This window comes from Danio rerio, chromosome 10 (genome assembly GCF_052040795.2).
Source record: "Danio rerio strain M-AB ecotype USA chromosome 10, GRCz13ab, whole genome shotgun sequence".
NCBI lineage: Eukaryota > Metazoa > Chordata > Actinopteri > Cypriniformes > Danionidae > Danio > Danio rerio.
In genome coordinates this window covers 17840606-17855432 of record NC_141030.1, presented here as the reverse complement: position 1 = coordinate 17855432, position 14827 = coordinate 17840606, and the positions used below count along the sequence as shown (strand labels likewise).

At 36.9% G+C, this 14827-nt stretch overlaps 2 protein-coding genes across 7 annotated transcripts in view; one reads left to right on the top strand and one right to left on the bottom strand.

Annotated features, from left to right (window-relative positions):
* The window catches only part of apba1b (amyloid beta precursor protein binding family A member 1b), a 183113-nt gene that overhangs the window by 45043 nt on the left and 123243 nt on the right, over positions 1-14827 (bottom strand). The gene's annotated exons all lie outside the window — the stretch shown is intronic.
* Positions 1-14827, top strand: part of pip5k1ba (phosphatidylinositol-4-phosphate 5-kinase, type I, beta a) — a 37600-nt gene that overhangs the window by 9181 nt on the left and 13592 nt on the right. For 2 of the 6 annotated variants that reach the window (XM_087269349.1, XM_087269350.1), the window contains exons 2-6: positions 428-487; positions 3590-3658; positions 10908-11038; positions 12547-12664; positions 14272-14424. In XM_087269349.1, coding sequence (XP_087125475.1) covers positions 464-487; positions 3590-3658; positions 10908-11038; positions 12547-12664; positions 14272-14424 — 495 coding nt within the window. In that variant the 5' untranslated portion in view covers positions 428-463. 6 annotated transcript variants of the gene reach the window in all.

Here is a 14827-nt window from a genome sequence, read left to right as displayed (position 1 = left end):
TCTGTGTGGTAGACTAATCAAAACCTGCAGTAATTCTCTTAAGAAGGCAACGTTTCCTAACTAGCAACTCTTTCTCCTTTTAGCAGAGAAACGAGTTTGTTGAGTTTATTAACTGGAAAAGGCTACAGTGTGTACATCAGCCGTTGGATTTGAATATCTTGCAGAGTCTGTTTTATAACACGCCGTCAGTGGTGTGTGGGCATGTGAACTGTCGCTTCTGGAATGATTGAGCCTCGCACAGTGCATTAGCTGCTTAAAAATAACCTTAATCGTTCACTTATTCCATAACCGTCATAAACATATTCTTTCCATCATTGTTTGCTTTCATTTGCACTTTATTTCCTTTGCCCGTGTCTTTCACTTTCAGTATCAGTCACTGACAGACCCCTGACTCCTACTCATGAGCTATTTATTCTTCCTGTCCTAGACGTCTGGAGTCATTTTAGGCTGGATATGCACTTAAATGAACAACAGTGCAGTTTATAAGGTAAGGATAAGAGGTTAGTTATGAACTTGGGGGAGTTGCTTTAAAGGAACAACGCACTGTACTTTGTCTACAGTGTCGTAGAGTAATAATATGTAGTTCTAAATTACTAATATGAACTTTTTTGCAAATTAAGTGGGAAAAGTAGCTGTTTTAATCTTAACAGTTGTACCGGATGCAGCATAAATGGTAAATCTGAATGCAAAAACTTGGCAGTTGGTATACAGAGTCAGGAATATGAGTGCATGCAGCTTGCATTTCCAGCCAAGAACTTGTTTGGGTCATGACAAAACTTAAAAATACATTAAAAATGTCAATGATAAAATCATGCAAATAGAAAATGACGCTTTATTAGTCTTTTTAAATGCTTTGTGTACATGTACATTACGTCTATCCATTCATCCATCTATCCATCTGACAATGTAATTTGTCAGTATTCCATCTATGCACACATTCACTTTGCTATTCATCTGAACACCCATCTGCATTCATTCATCCATCCACAATCCTTCCATCCAACCAGCTATATATTTGTCCATCCATCCATACATTCATACATTATCCCTCCTCTTTTCTATCCATCCATCCATCCATTTATCCATATATTTGTTAATCCATCCATCCATTTATCCATACATTTGTTCATCCATCCATCCATCCATCCATCCATCCATCCATCCATCCATTTTTTTATCTCCTTCATCCATTTACCCATCAATTATCTGTTTGTCCATCTATCATTTTTTTGTCCATCCATTTATTTATTTATTCATTTGTTTGTCTGTCCATCCCTCCATCCATCCATACATCCATTTTGTCCACCCATCATCCATACATGCATTCATCCATTATCTACCTATTCATTCATTCATCTATTCATTTGTTTCTACCATCCATCCATCAATCCATCTATCCTTCCATTCATCCATCTATCCATTCATTCACCCACTCATCCACCTATTTGTTTATTCATCATACATACATGCATTCATCCATCCATCCATCCATCCATTTGTCTATTTGTTTGTCTCTTCCTTCCATCCATCCATCCATCATCCAGACATGCACTCATCCATCCATTTTCCATTCATCCATTCCTCTATTAATTTGTGTCTTTTATCCATCTATCATCCATCTATCTATTTATCCATCCATTCATCCACCTATTTGTCCATTCATCATCCATTAGTTTTTTGTTCAGCCATCATCATGCATTCACTCATCTTATTTATTTGTCTGTTCCAATCATCCATTTTTTTCCATCCATCATCCATACATGCATTCATCTATCCATTTACCATTCATCCATTCATCTATTAATTTGTATCTTTCATCTATTCATTCATCCATCCATTTTTGTCATACGTGCATTCATCCATTCATATACCCATTCATCCATTCATCTATTTATTTGTCTCTCCCAACTATCCATCCATCCATCCATCCATCCATCCATTCATTCACCTATTCATCACCCTATTTGTTCCTCTATCATCAATACATGCAATTATCCATCCATCTATCCATCCATTTATCTGTATGTCTCTTCCATCCATCCATTCATTTTTGTCTATCCATCATCCATAGATGCATTAATTAATTCATTCATTCATTCATTAATTCATTAATTCATTCATTCATTCCTACATCTATTAATTTGTCTCTTCCATCCATTAATCCATCCATCTATCCATTTATCCATCATTCATCCATTTGTCCATCCATCATCCATTACTTTTTTGTTCATCCATCATCCATACATGCATTCATTCATCCATCAATATATCCAACCATTTATATATTTGTATGTCTGTTCCATCCATTCATCAATTAATTTTTTTGTCTATCCATCATCCATAGACGCATTCATCTATCCATTTAACATTAATTCATTCATTCATTAATCTATTAATTTGTCACTTCCATCTTTCCATCCATCTATCGATCCATCTATCTATCTATTTTTATTCATCTATTCATCCACCTATTTGTCCATCCATCATCCATTACTTTTTGTTCATCTATCATCCATACATGCATTCATCCATCCATTCATGTATTTATTTGTCTCTTTTATCCATCCATTTATTTGTTTTTCCATCATCTATACATGCATTCATCCTACCATCTACCCATTCATCTATTTATTTGTCTCTTCCATCCATCCATCCATCCATTTTTTTGTTCATCCATATATGCACTCATTTATTTATTTACCATTCATCTATTAATTTATCTTTTTCATCCATCCATCCTTCCATCCATCTATCAATCCATCCATCCATCTATCCATTCATCCATCCATTCATTCAACTATTTGTCCATCCATTAACTATACATTTTTTGGTCCATCCAAAAAATGCATCCATCTACCATTCATTCATTCATTCATTCATTCATTCATTCATTCATTCATTCATTCATTCATTCATTCATTCATTCATTCATTCATTTATTCATTCATTTATTCATTCATTCATTCATCCATCCATCCAGCTAATTTGTTCATCCATCCATCAATCTATCCATCCATTTATTTGTCTATCCATCCATATACTATTATTTTTTATCTCTTGTCAATGAATTCATCAATGTTTTGATTGAAATGAGAACTGCACATGTTTTTGTAACACACTCATTTACAAGAACAGCTTTTTATGATCCCCCAGGCTGTTTACAGCATTATTTATAGAGTGCAGCTATTGTGTTTAAAGAGGAAAAGTATTTAATTTTGCATGTTTTCCATCCTTTGTTTGTTATCAACATCCTGTCAATAAGCAGAACTTCAACTTCTCTAACTCTCCTGAGATAATATACCCTATTTGCTGCATTGTACGTCTACGGTTAAACTGAAATGTTAAGCTTGTGTCAGTAGGAAACAGGATTCTCATATCGCTAATGATGAGCTGTTGTGAGTTGCGTCTCTTGCATCAGCAGCTTTGAGTTTTACCAAGAACAGGAACTTCATTTCCTGTTTGATAACGTGCAAAGCACTCACAGCTCAAAGTTACTGTAGCTATATATATTCACACTCATATACCTATATTAGACTTTTATTTATGATTTTAATCAATGTTCATTTTGTATGTTTAATTTCAATCACAGATGAGTGCAACGGCAGATGAGCCCGGAGGTGAAAGACCTCAAAAAACTGTGGGAAAAGACCACAAAAAGGTATGTGCAATATAAAACAATGTTTTGTCTTTAGTTAGCTGTGATAAAGCAATGAATTAATGTGTTTCTAATTTGGTTCCAAATGAAGTTTTTATGGTTGATGGAGCATAAAAGTTATTTAGATTAATTAAAGATGTTAGATGGGAAATGATCTTCTTTTCTTATCTTCTTTACTCTATATTGATCTATGAGCCAGTTGACCCTTTGCTAAGCCACACCCAAAACCCCCCACCCACCTATCGTGGCTTAGCAACCGTAGCTACGTGCTGGGGCTTTGTCAAGCTTTTAAGTGAGGTAAACAAGCGAAATCGCTGTGCATATGGATTGTGCAAATCTGACACCAGGTATCCTAAAAGTTTGGACAGGGTGGTGGAATTTTTTCCCTGTTCAAAACCAAAAACCCAAGAGGAGAAATGAAAGAAGCGGAGATAAGTCGGTTTTGTTTTGATATTCCTGACACATTCAGTGATAGACGGCAATAACTCACACAACTCTCAGATCTGAGCTGTGTTTCCTACAAAAATACAAAGCAGATTGTGTTTCACAGCTGACTTTTTCTTTTTTTCCGCTCGAAATTATGAACACTGCTCCATTTATGCCATAGTAACATTAGTCATACCAATAGCGAATAGGTCATGAGTTATTGATCTGGAAAATACGAATCTACGAATCTGTTGCTAACTTTACTGAACTTCATATTTCCATCTGTTTCAAGCTACTAATATTTAAAAAATTACAAATCAACAGAACAAAACAGTGATGTGATCACAAACTGAGCACTTGCGATCAATATACTTTACCAGCAGCTGTTTTTAATTAATTTATAAAGAGCACACAATCATACTGACAGTTATAGGTAACTTACTGTACATTGTTATGGGTAAATGATGCTAAGAATCAACACAAAACCATCAATTTCGCCTTTCTGGCTGTTTTTTCTATGAATGAATTATGTAGAAGCTCTGTTCATGCAGGTTTCTCCATCGGTTAGTAACGCTATATTTCATTGCACAACAATTAGTCCATTAAGTTAGGCTTTTTGGCTAAAATAGAGAAATCACCGTTTAATTTGTTATTATTAGATTATTTTAAATTTCACCTCTCCTGTTGAGCATGAGCTAAGCTTTTGAATGGTTAGCGTATGAGGTGGCTAGGCTATGCTAGCTTCAATTTTGATTTAATTATTCTCTAATCAGTTGCCTTTTATGTGGTGAATATACCCCTGTAATGCATACTGCAGTCTTTTTTGTCAGGCTTTCTCGGATATCTCAACTGTTCGCCAAAAATGACTAATTATATCCCTGGGATTGTTTCTGAAGCATACACATTGTTTAAGATGTGCCAGGCACGAAAGCTTGACAGGCGTAACAACAGTAACTAAGGAGGGCGAGGTTTAGTCAAGGGTCAATTACATAGCAGAAATGTGCAACAATGAGAACCTAAAAGTATGTTGATATCGAATTTTTGGCCACCGACATGAAAAAATTGGAGACGTATCATCTTTTGAGATGTATCAAATTCGATACATTCGAGATGTATCAAATTTTCAGCCACACAAAATCTATCGGCCGAAAATATGCTTTTAATGGACCCTCTTTTTTATGGCTTTAGTCATTGTTTGGCTTTTTTTCAATCTGGAAGTATTAACAACTTATATCGAAATCTGTATATCATTATCATTCAATGTGGAATATGATCATGGAGATTGCTTTTTTGCTATATCAACCAGTCGTATTATTTATTCATTCATTTTCTTTTCGGCTTAGTCCCTTTATTAATCTGGGGTCGCCACAGCGGAATGAACCGCCAACTTATCCAGCACATTTTTATGCAGCGTGCACTTCCAGCCCCAACCCATCTCTGGAAAACAACATTTAGCCTACCCAATTTACCTGGAAGCACCCGGAAGAAACCCACGCGAACGCAGGGAGAACATACAAACTCCACATAGAAACGCCAGCTGACCCAGCCGAGGCTCGATCCAGCGACCTTCTTGCTGCGAAGCAACAGCACTACCTACTGCGCCACTGCGTCTCCCACCCTGTCCTATTATATTATATTATATTATATTATATTATATTATATTATATTATATTATATTATATTATATTATATTATATTATATTATATTATATTATATTATATTATATTATATTATATTATATTAAGGCATGGGCCTGTATAAGATTCTGACGGTATAAGAACCTTGGATAAAAATATCACAGTATCACAGTATTGTGATTACTGCTCTAAAATATATTCTTTTTAAATGTCTGGGTAAAAAACAAAAACTAAATTCCCCTTTAAAAACAATACATTTTATGTTTTTAAAGATTTGAAATGGGGCGAGGCAGTGCCGCTGTACGTAGTGCTGTCGCCTCACAGCAAGAAGGTCGCTGGGTCGCTGGTTCGAACCTCGGCTCAGTTGGCGTTTCTGTGTGGAGTTTGCATGTTCTCCCTGCGTTCGCGTGGGTTTCCTCCGGGTGCTCCAGTTTACCCCACAGTCCAAAGACATGCGGTACAGGTGAATTGGGTAGGCTAAATTGTCTGTAGTGTGTGTGTGTGAATGTGTGTGTGGATGTTTCCCAGAGATGGGTTGCGGCTGGAAGGGCATCCGCTGTGTAAAAACTTGATGTATAAGTCGGCGGTTCATTCCGCTGTGGTGACCCTGGATTAATAAAGGGACTAAGCAGACAATCCGCAACCCATTCCAGCCGCAACCCATCTCTGTTTGGGAAACATTCACACACACTCATTCACACACATACACACACACTACAGACAATTTAGCCTACCCAATTCACCTGTACCGCATGTCTTCGGACTGTGGGGGAAACCGGAGCACCCAGACACGAACGCGAACGCAGGGAGAACATGCAAACTCCACACAGAACTGAGCCGAGGTTTGAACCTGCGACCCAGCGACCTTCTTGCTGTGAGGTGAACGTGCTACCCACTGCGCCACTGCGTCGCCCTATATTATATTGTATATTATATTATATTGTTTTATATTATATTAATATTTAAAGTATGTCATTAAGATCTCTCTTAAAATAATTATCAATCTCTCTTAAAATAAATGTTAACTTAGCATAGCTCTTCCAAAAGGTTTAGCATTTGTTCTGTTTTTAATATCATTCATGTGTAGGCAAAATTACTTTAAAAAGAGCTCTCATTATTCATTTCTCTAGGCATCTTTCTCTTGGTGTGTAATATTTTTGCTCAACCCGACATTTTGCTCTGTGGCACAATGTAGCGTTTGTGCTGTGAGCTCCTTTGGGATTTAGTGGGATTTGATTTTTGCATATCCCACTCTGATTTGTCATACTTGCGGTCTGAAATACTGTTTTCCTGCTGACTGTTACATAACAGTGAGCACACTATATAGCCATGTGCCATGCAATGTGTAACATGAACAGGAGGCTCATGATTTTAGGATATTAGGGATATTCACATTGGATGTTTGCCCACTAAATGGCTTGCAGGGTTTAGGGATTTGTGTCACTCCCAGGATAGAAATACTGTAAGTGAAATAACAGAGGATGGAAATAATTGGACAATTTGGATTGAGGGAACTAAGTCGCACAACATAACACTTATTACATACTTATACAACATCTATAGTTTAAACTCCTTAATGACCACAGCACAATTCTTGTTATAGAAACGCATTCACTAGTCATGACTAGTCAAGATATTCACATTAGTTGTCGCCAACGCTGTTGTTGTATATTGAAAGGAATGCATCAATAGATCCGCCATTTTGGTACAGGGTAGCACTCCTTTAAAATGAATGTGGGACCAAGGTGCAGTGGAGGACTGGCCATCCAGAGCCATAGACATATACACATATATACATATATCTATGATCTGAGTTTTTCCCGGTGGTCATTATGCAAATATTTTTTAAATTACAAAAAATATATAATTTACATTCCTTTTCTACATCAAGGGATTAGTGACAAGTGCATTGCCGACAAAAAGCATGTGTTTGTGTGCATGGAAATGAAATTGTATTAATTATTTGTATTACAGACATAGAAAAAAAAATAATTTATGTAAATAAAATTTTTAATTTCCTTTGTTTTTGTTTTTTTTTTGGCCAAAATATGATGAAAAATTTTCATTGTCAAGTCAGTGGCACAAAAACAGTTCCTTTATTCAATTATTTTCTTTTCGGCTTAGTTCCTTTATTAATCTGGGGTCGCCACAGCAGAATGAACCATCAACTTATCCAGCATATGTTTTATGCAGCGGATACCCTTCCAGCTGCAACACATCACTGGGAAACACTCATACAATTCAGCTTACCCAATTCACCTATAGCACATGTTTTTGGACTTGTGGAGGAAACCGGAGCACCCAGAGGAACCCCACACGAACACGAGGAAACATGCAAACTTCACACAGAAATGCCAACTGACCCAGCCAGGGCTCAAACCAGGGACCTTCTTGCTGTGAGATAAACTGTTCTTAAAAAAAGCTAAAGCTAAAAGAAACATATAGTACAGTATTAAATTCCATAAATATGACAAATACATAAAGAAGTGCAGCAAAGTATGCTTAAATATCATGAAAAAATGCAAACAAATTAAAGTATTGATTGCAATATCTGATGGCATGAAAATATCTGATGGCATGTTTTTTAAAAAAAATTTTCCTGTCACCAATGTGGTTTGTTGCCAGATACAGTAATTGCTATTCTATAATGCCAGTGTTTCCCTTATCATTACATAAGGGGGCGCCCCGCCCTCCCAATGGCTGTACCCGCCCCCCTTGAAGTCACATTAATTGTATTATACACATAGCGCCAGATCACAACTTTGTTTAATAAACAAGCTAAATAGCCATATGTAATATCTTATTTACACAACAGCATGTCATTTCTGTTCTGCGGTCTCGTCATTACAGCTAAAATATATACTGCACAGATGCAGACATCAAGTCTCGCGAAAGTTCAACAAACGAATGATAATCGCCTGAAAAATCGCACAAAATATTTTAATGATCATGCATGTATTCAGGCCTTTTTCATATATCAACCTATTTCCTATTTTATTTTTAAGTAAACAAGTATTAGATTTATTAATTTTCATCGATCATCATTTGCAATGTTTCCAAATTGCATTGTTTGTAATTATTCTGTGGCGGTTCATTCTGCTTTGGTGACCCCTGATAAATAAGGCGCTAAGCTGAAGTAAAACGAATGAATTAATTATTTTCTGTAAAGCTGCTTCTGGCCATGACATGTTCACATCAAAAATTTTTATAAGAGACATGTTTAATAAATGTCTCAAAAAAATGGGCCCAACATTTCTGTCGGGAGGCCCATTGTAACGCAGGGAGTGACACAAACAACTGAAGTTCGGATCCACGTGCAGGTTTAATAGAATCGTCAGGCAAGCAAAGGTCAATTCAGGTGCAAACAGATATATGCAGACAATCCAGAATCGTAGTCGAATAACAGGCAAGGATGTCAGACGGCAGGCGGCAAACAAGGACAAAAGGATAAGCTAGGCTAAGGATCAAAAACACGGCAAAGTCAGACAACGGAAACCGCGCTGTAATGTCACTATCAGTAAACAAGACTCAGCAACAGTGAGTGTTTCTGTGCTGTTTATGTTGTGCGGTAATCAGTCTAGAAGCAGCATCAGCTGTGGGAGTCTAATCAGTGGAGACTTGGAGCAGGCATGTGTGTGTGTCATGACTGAATATGTAGTCCATTTAGAAGCAGATTTGTAGTCCTATGTGTGTGTGAGTGTTTACCAGCGATCGCTGGTGATCGTAACACCCAATAAGATACATTTCAGTGACAAAAGCAGCACAGTTTGGGAATAAGAAAGATATAAAATAATTGTTCATTTATAATTTACAAACGGTTTTACAGTTCAAATAGTTGCTCAGTTATTTACTGCTGTCATTAAAAGACCATGACTCCTTTTGTCAGTGTGAGTCTGAACAGCCACGCTAAGTTGGGCCGCGTCACGCCACTGCCCCAATCCACAAATAGTAACTGATTTACATAATTTTAAAAGTAAATAACTACCATTATTACCAGTATCTATTGCATTTTTTAAAAAAAATCTAATTTGTCAAATGACAATAAAATAAACATAAAACATTGTACGCTAATCTACACTGCGGTGGAGAAAGTTTTATATGCTTTGACGTTGTGGCTTCGTCTCCTCCTTTAGTAGCAGAGTAGCCACTAATTTGCTGGCTGTCGTGGTGGCCACGTGAGGTGCTTCATTAGATTAGAATTACTTGTCACCGCAGAAAGACTCTTTTTTTTCCTGAGCCTAAATTGCACAACACATAAACATTCTTGCCTTTCACTTCACCGAGGGAAAAGTAGTGCTTATATTTCTAGTTTGCAAACGCTACCTTTGAACTTGTTATATTTGCCATCGTTCTGACTCCTGGTCATTGGTGTGTGCCACTGACTGTGCATGCGCTTGTGTGAACACCCGTCCAACTCTGCCTCTGATTGGCAAACAATGGAAATGTACTCTAAGCCAATCATCACATTCCCAGTTACACCACATTCACAGACACACCAATCAACACACACAATCTACATCCCAGAGAAAGAGATCGGTCATATGGCTTAGAACAGGGGTAGCTAACCCTGTTCCTGGAGAGCCACCTTCCTGCAGATTTCAGTTGCTACCCATATCAAACACACCTGCGTGTAATTACCATGTGGTGTTCAGGTCCTAATTAATTGGTTCAGGTGTGTTTGATATGGGAAGCAACTGAAATCTGCAGGAAGGTGGCTCTTCAGGAACAGGGTTGGCCACCCCTGGCTTAGAAAGATGCAGCTTGCATGGAAACCACTTCAGTCTTCTCAATTATAGTAACGCACATTTTATTGTCAATAACGGCAACTGTGTTGTAACTGGGGAAACAGTAATTCAATTGATTGTTGCTTGTTACTGAAAACAATATTGCCATTAGTATCGCTGCTTATTTACAGCACCGTTTTCCCCATCACTGATTAGCTCAGACTACTGTAAGATTTCAGTTACTGAAGTAAATGTCTTCTGGTAAATTTAGGGCCTGGCCTCTAAACGTGGCCATATGCCTCAACTTCCTTGTTCTCAATTTCCTCCCATGTGTGCTTTCAGCACTGATAAGCTGTTATCTTTATCTTAATGTTATGATGATTGCTTTTCCTATATGTGTCACTGCTGCTCTGCTTCTGAGGCCTGCTCTTAATTTTTTTCTCTCTGTGTGTGTGTGTGTGCAGCTTTCATCTGAAGCCCTAAGAGGAGCCATTCAGCTCGGCATCGGCTACACCGTCGGCAATCTGACCTCCAAACCAGACAGAGATGTGCTCATGCAGGACTTCTACGTGGTTGAGAGTGTTTTTCTACCAAGGTAATAATGTGCACGTACTGTGCTTAAGACTGGACAGATTTCCTTGACCTCATGCTCAAACACTGACATACTGTGGCTGTGTTCCAACTCTACGCTCCAAAACTAAATCATTGGTGTAGCTTGATATATTTATTACACACATTTGAATGATGATATTTAAACCTGATTTAGGCAAAAGGAACCCAAGAAGAAAATTCAGTTTGAATCGCTGAGATCAAATCATTTTTGTTTCAATTATCTTGTGAATTTGTGAAAGGCATAGTTCAGCCAACAATGAAAATTACCCCATCATTTACTCATTTTAAGCCATCCTCGATGTATATATGACTACAGTATGGAGTATGTATACAGTTGGAGTAGTTTAACCTTTTTTTTTTTAAATTCCATTCTGTATAATCAACCCAGGCTCCTTCTGAAAACGTGGTCCCGTAGATGTTTCTGGAGACTGTGAAATACATGCCAGGAGGTACCTATGGCTGTATTTGTTTTTTTAGCTAACGATACGGGGCGGTATGACGCCGTTCCTTTTCGCGCTTAATGGCTGACCGCTTACCTACATGTGGAGGGCTTTCCTGCCGCAATCAGTTTGTCCGGTCAGCTCATTATGTACGTAGGCAGACTTGACCAGAGGCAGCTGACATGAGCCCACAACACAGTTGGATTTCACCTCACTACTTATTTGATGTCGGATTGGTGTGGCTATAGTAAAACCAGCATTGTTGTTATTAAAGCCATCTATACCCTGAGCATGAGATCTTTTCTTCATCAGAGGAAACCTCAAAATTCCAAACCTGAATTTACACTTTTCGAAATCTTTGACTAAAGATTAAAGTCTGTTAAAAAATGGATGAGGTTTATTTTGCTAGCTCACACTGTTATTCTTAAGGTGAATAATTAATCCATTCAAGCTAATCCACCGAATAGATTAGTTTGTTGTGGTAATCTTCAATGAAAGTTCGCTCACTTGCTTTTCCGTTTAAAGTGGCAGTGCTTCTATTGACATCAACCTGAGGGCTTCCATAGCAACTGCATATTAGGTTTGTTTTTAGGGAATGATACGCAAAGGAAAGCTCCTCCCCCTACTCAATATTCAGTTTCAGTTGGAAGTACATCTACATACTGAAATAAAGCTCTCAGCAACTAGTTTAGACTTTAAGATTACTTTTATTGTATTGTAAGATTTTATTGTAAAACATTTTACACACTTGTCCAATCCCACGCAAAGCATGTTGATAACTACTGTTAGTTATCCCAACTAAAAATCTCATTGTTGTCCCAACACAAAGCAAAACAAATTAAAGTGGTTTGAACTTAATGTGAATAAACTTTCTAAAAAAAGTTAAAAGTAATTTAAACAAGCAACAAAAATATCTTTTGGAGCGTATGCTGTTCTGTTGTAGTTGATTTAAGTTTGTGTGTCCTTTGATGCACTATTAATCCGTTTAGCTGAATGTCTATTGTTATTGGTTGATCAATAGTTTTTGGTCATTGTGCTTTTTGTCTTTCAGTGAAGGAAGTAATCTCACCCCGGCTCACCATTATCCTGACTTTCGCTTCAAAAATTATGCGCCTTTGGCTTTTCGATATTTTAGGGAGCTCTTTGGGATTAAACCAGACGATTATCTGGTAAGACCAAAACACCATGGGTGACTTACTGAACTGATACAGTCATGACTGATGAGCACATTGTTTATTGTTTCAGCAATCCTAAAATCCAGATAGTAAGCAGGTCATTCTGAGTAAACAGTAGCATTCGCACACACACAAAAAACAATTGTTTCATGTAAGCGCATTACAACTGAACTTTCATTAAATCATGTTTTATTGAAAAGGTTTTACAATTAAAATGTGATGTGGGTCAACATTCGAATGAGTTAAATTGTATATAAAATTATAGCTAAATAAGTTGAGCGCTTTAATATTTAAAGCATTTTTTCATTAAACCAGGATTGTTATATTTTACTGAAACTAAAACCATAAAAAATGTATATATATATATATATATATATAAATTAACTTGAAGGTTTTATTTATGATTTTGTTTACATAATTATTACACTATAGAGTAAAAGACTAACTTTCTTATAAAAAAAAACTATATAGAAATATTTGAAATATTTACAAAATCTAAACTCACATTAAAAATACATTTAAAACAAAGCATCCTTTAAATTATATTAGTTCAAAGTCATGGGAACACAAATGATGCTGTGCTATTTTTGTATTTCTATAACATTTCTTCATTCATTCATTTTCCTTTAGCTTAGTCCCTTGTTTATCAAAGGTCGCTACAGTGGAATAAACTGCCAACTATTCCACCATATGTTTTATGCAGTGCATGCCCTTCCAGCAACAACCCAGTACTGGAAAACACCCATACACATACACATTCACTCACACTCATACACTACAGTTAATTTAGCTCATGCAATTCACCTATAGCACGTTTTTGGACTGTGGGGGAAACTGGAGAACCCGGAGGAAAGCCCTGCAATTTCAACTGGTCCAGTCGGAACTTGAACCAGCGACTTTCGTACTAACCACTGAGCCACCGTGCCGCCCATATTTATTCATTAATTTTCTTGTCGGCTTAGTCCCTTTATTAATCCAGGGTCGCCACAGCGGAATAAACCGCCAACTTATCAAGTTACTTAGCAAGTTTTTACGCAGCGGATGCCCTTCCAGCCGCAACCCATCTCTGGGAAACATCCACACACACACTCATACACTACGGACAATTTAGCCTACCCAATTCACCTGTACCGCAGGTCTTTGGACTGTGGGGTAAACCGGAGCACCCGGAGGAAACCCACGCGAACGCAGGAAGAACATGCAAACTGCCAATTGAGCCGAGGATCAAACCAGCGACCCAGTGACCTTCTTTTTTTGAGGCGACAGCACTAGCTACTCCGCCACTGCTTCGCCCATTTTATTCATAATATGAATAGTATTATTATTAATAAATTGTGTAAATATTTTTCTAAAATATTTTTCAAGTTTATTATATACATATTATTATAAAATTTTATAATATATAAATAATTATAAAGTGTTTATTCTTTTGATCATTACTTTTTTTACATAAATTACTACAGTATTTATATTTTATCTGATTTGGTTCGCATCAGTTTTAGTTTTTCGAGAACATTACACAGAAACACAATCAAGCAAGTGTATTTGTGTGTGTGGTTTCTGTGGAATCTGCATTATTAATACATCTCTTTTATCTGCAGTACTCCATTTGTAAAGAGCCTCTGATCGAGCTGTCGAACCCTGGAGCGAGCAGCTCATGGTTTTATTTAACCAGTGACGATGAGTTCATCATAAAGACGGTGCAGCACAAAGAAGCTGAATTTCTGCAGAAGCTGCTTCCAGGATACTACATGGTGAGCCACACAATCCACAACAACACTTACAAGAACACAGGAAGACAGCACAATACACAACATGTCTTTAGCAACAGCTCATTTGTTTTTTTTTTAATTTGAAGCATGTTGGTTATATTTATGTAAGATATAAATAACAATTTTGCATCCTTGTATAATAACATCTCAATAGTTTCATGGTTTTGTTCACATTATAAATACAGGACATTCATAAAGGGCTGTCGGTTAAATAAATGAATTATTAATAGTTGAGTATTGAGCATGTTTTCATGATTCTTTGATGATTAGACAGATCCAAAAAGCAGGGTTTATATGTTATAATAATTCTTGGTCACACTTTATTTTGATTGTCCATTTGTTGAATATAAGTTACACTGCATCTACATGCCAACTAATTCTCATC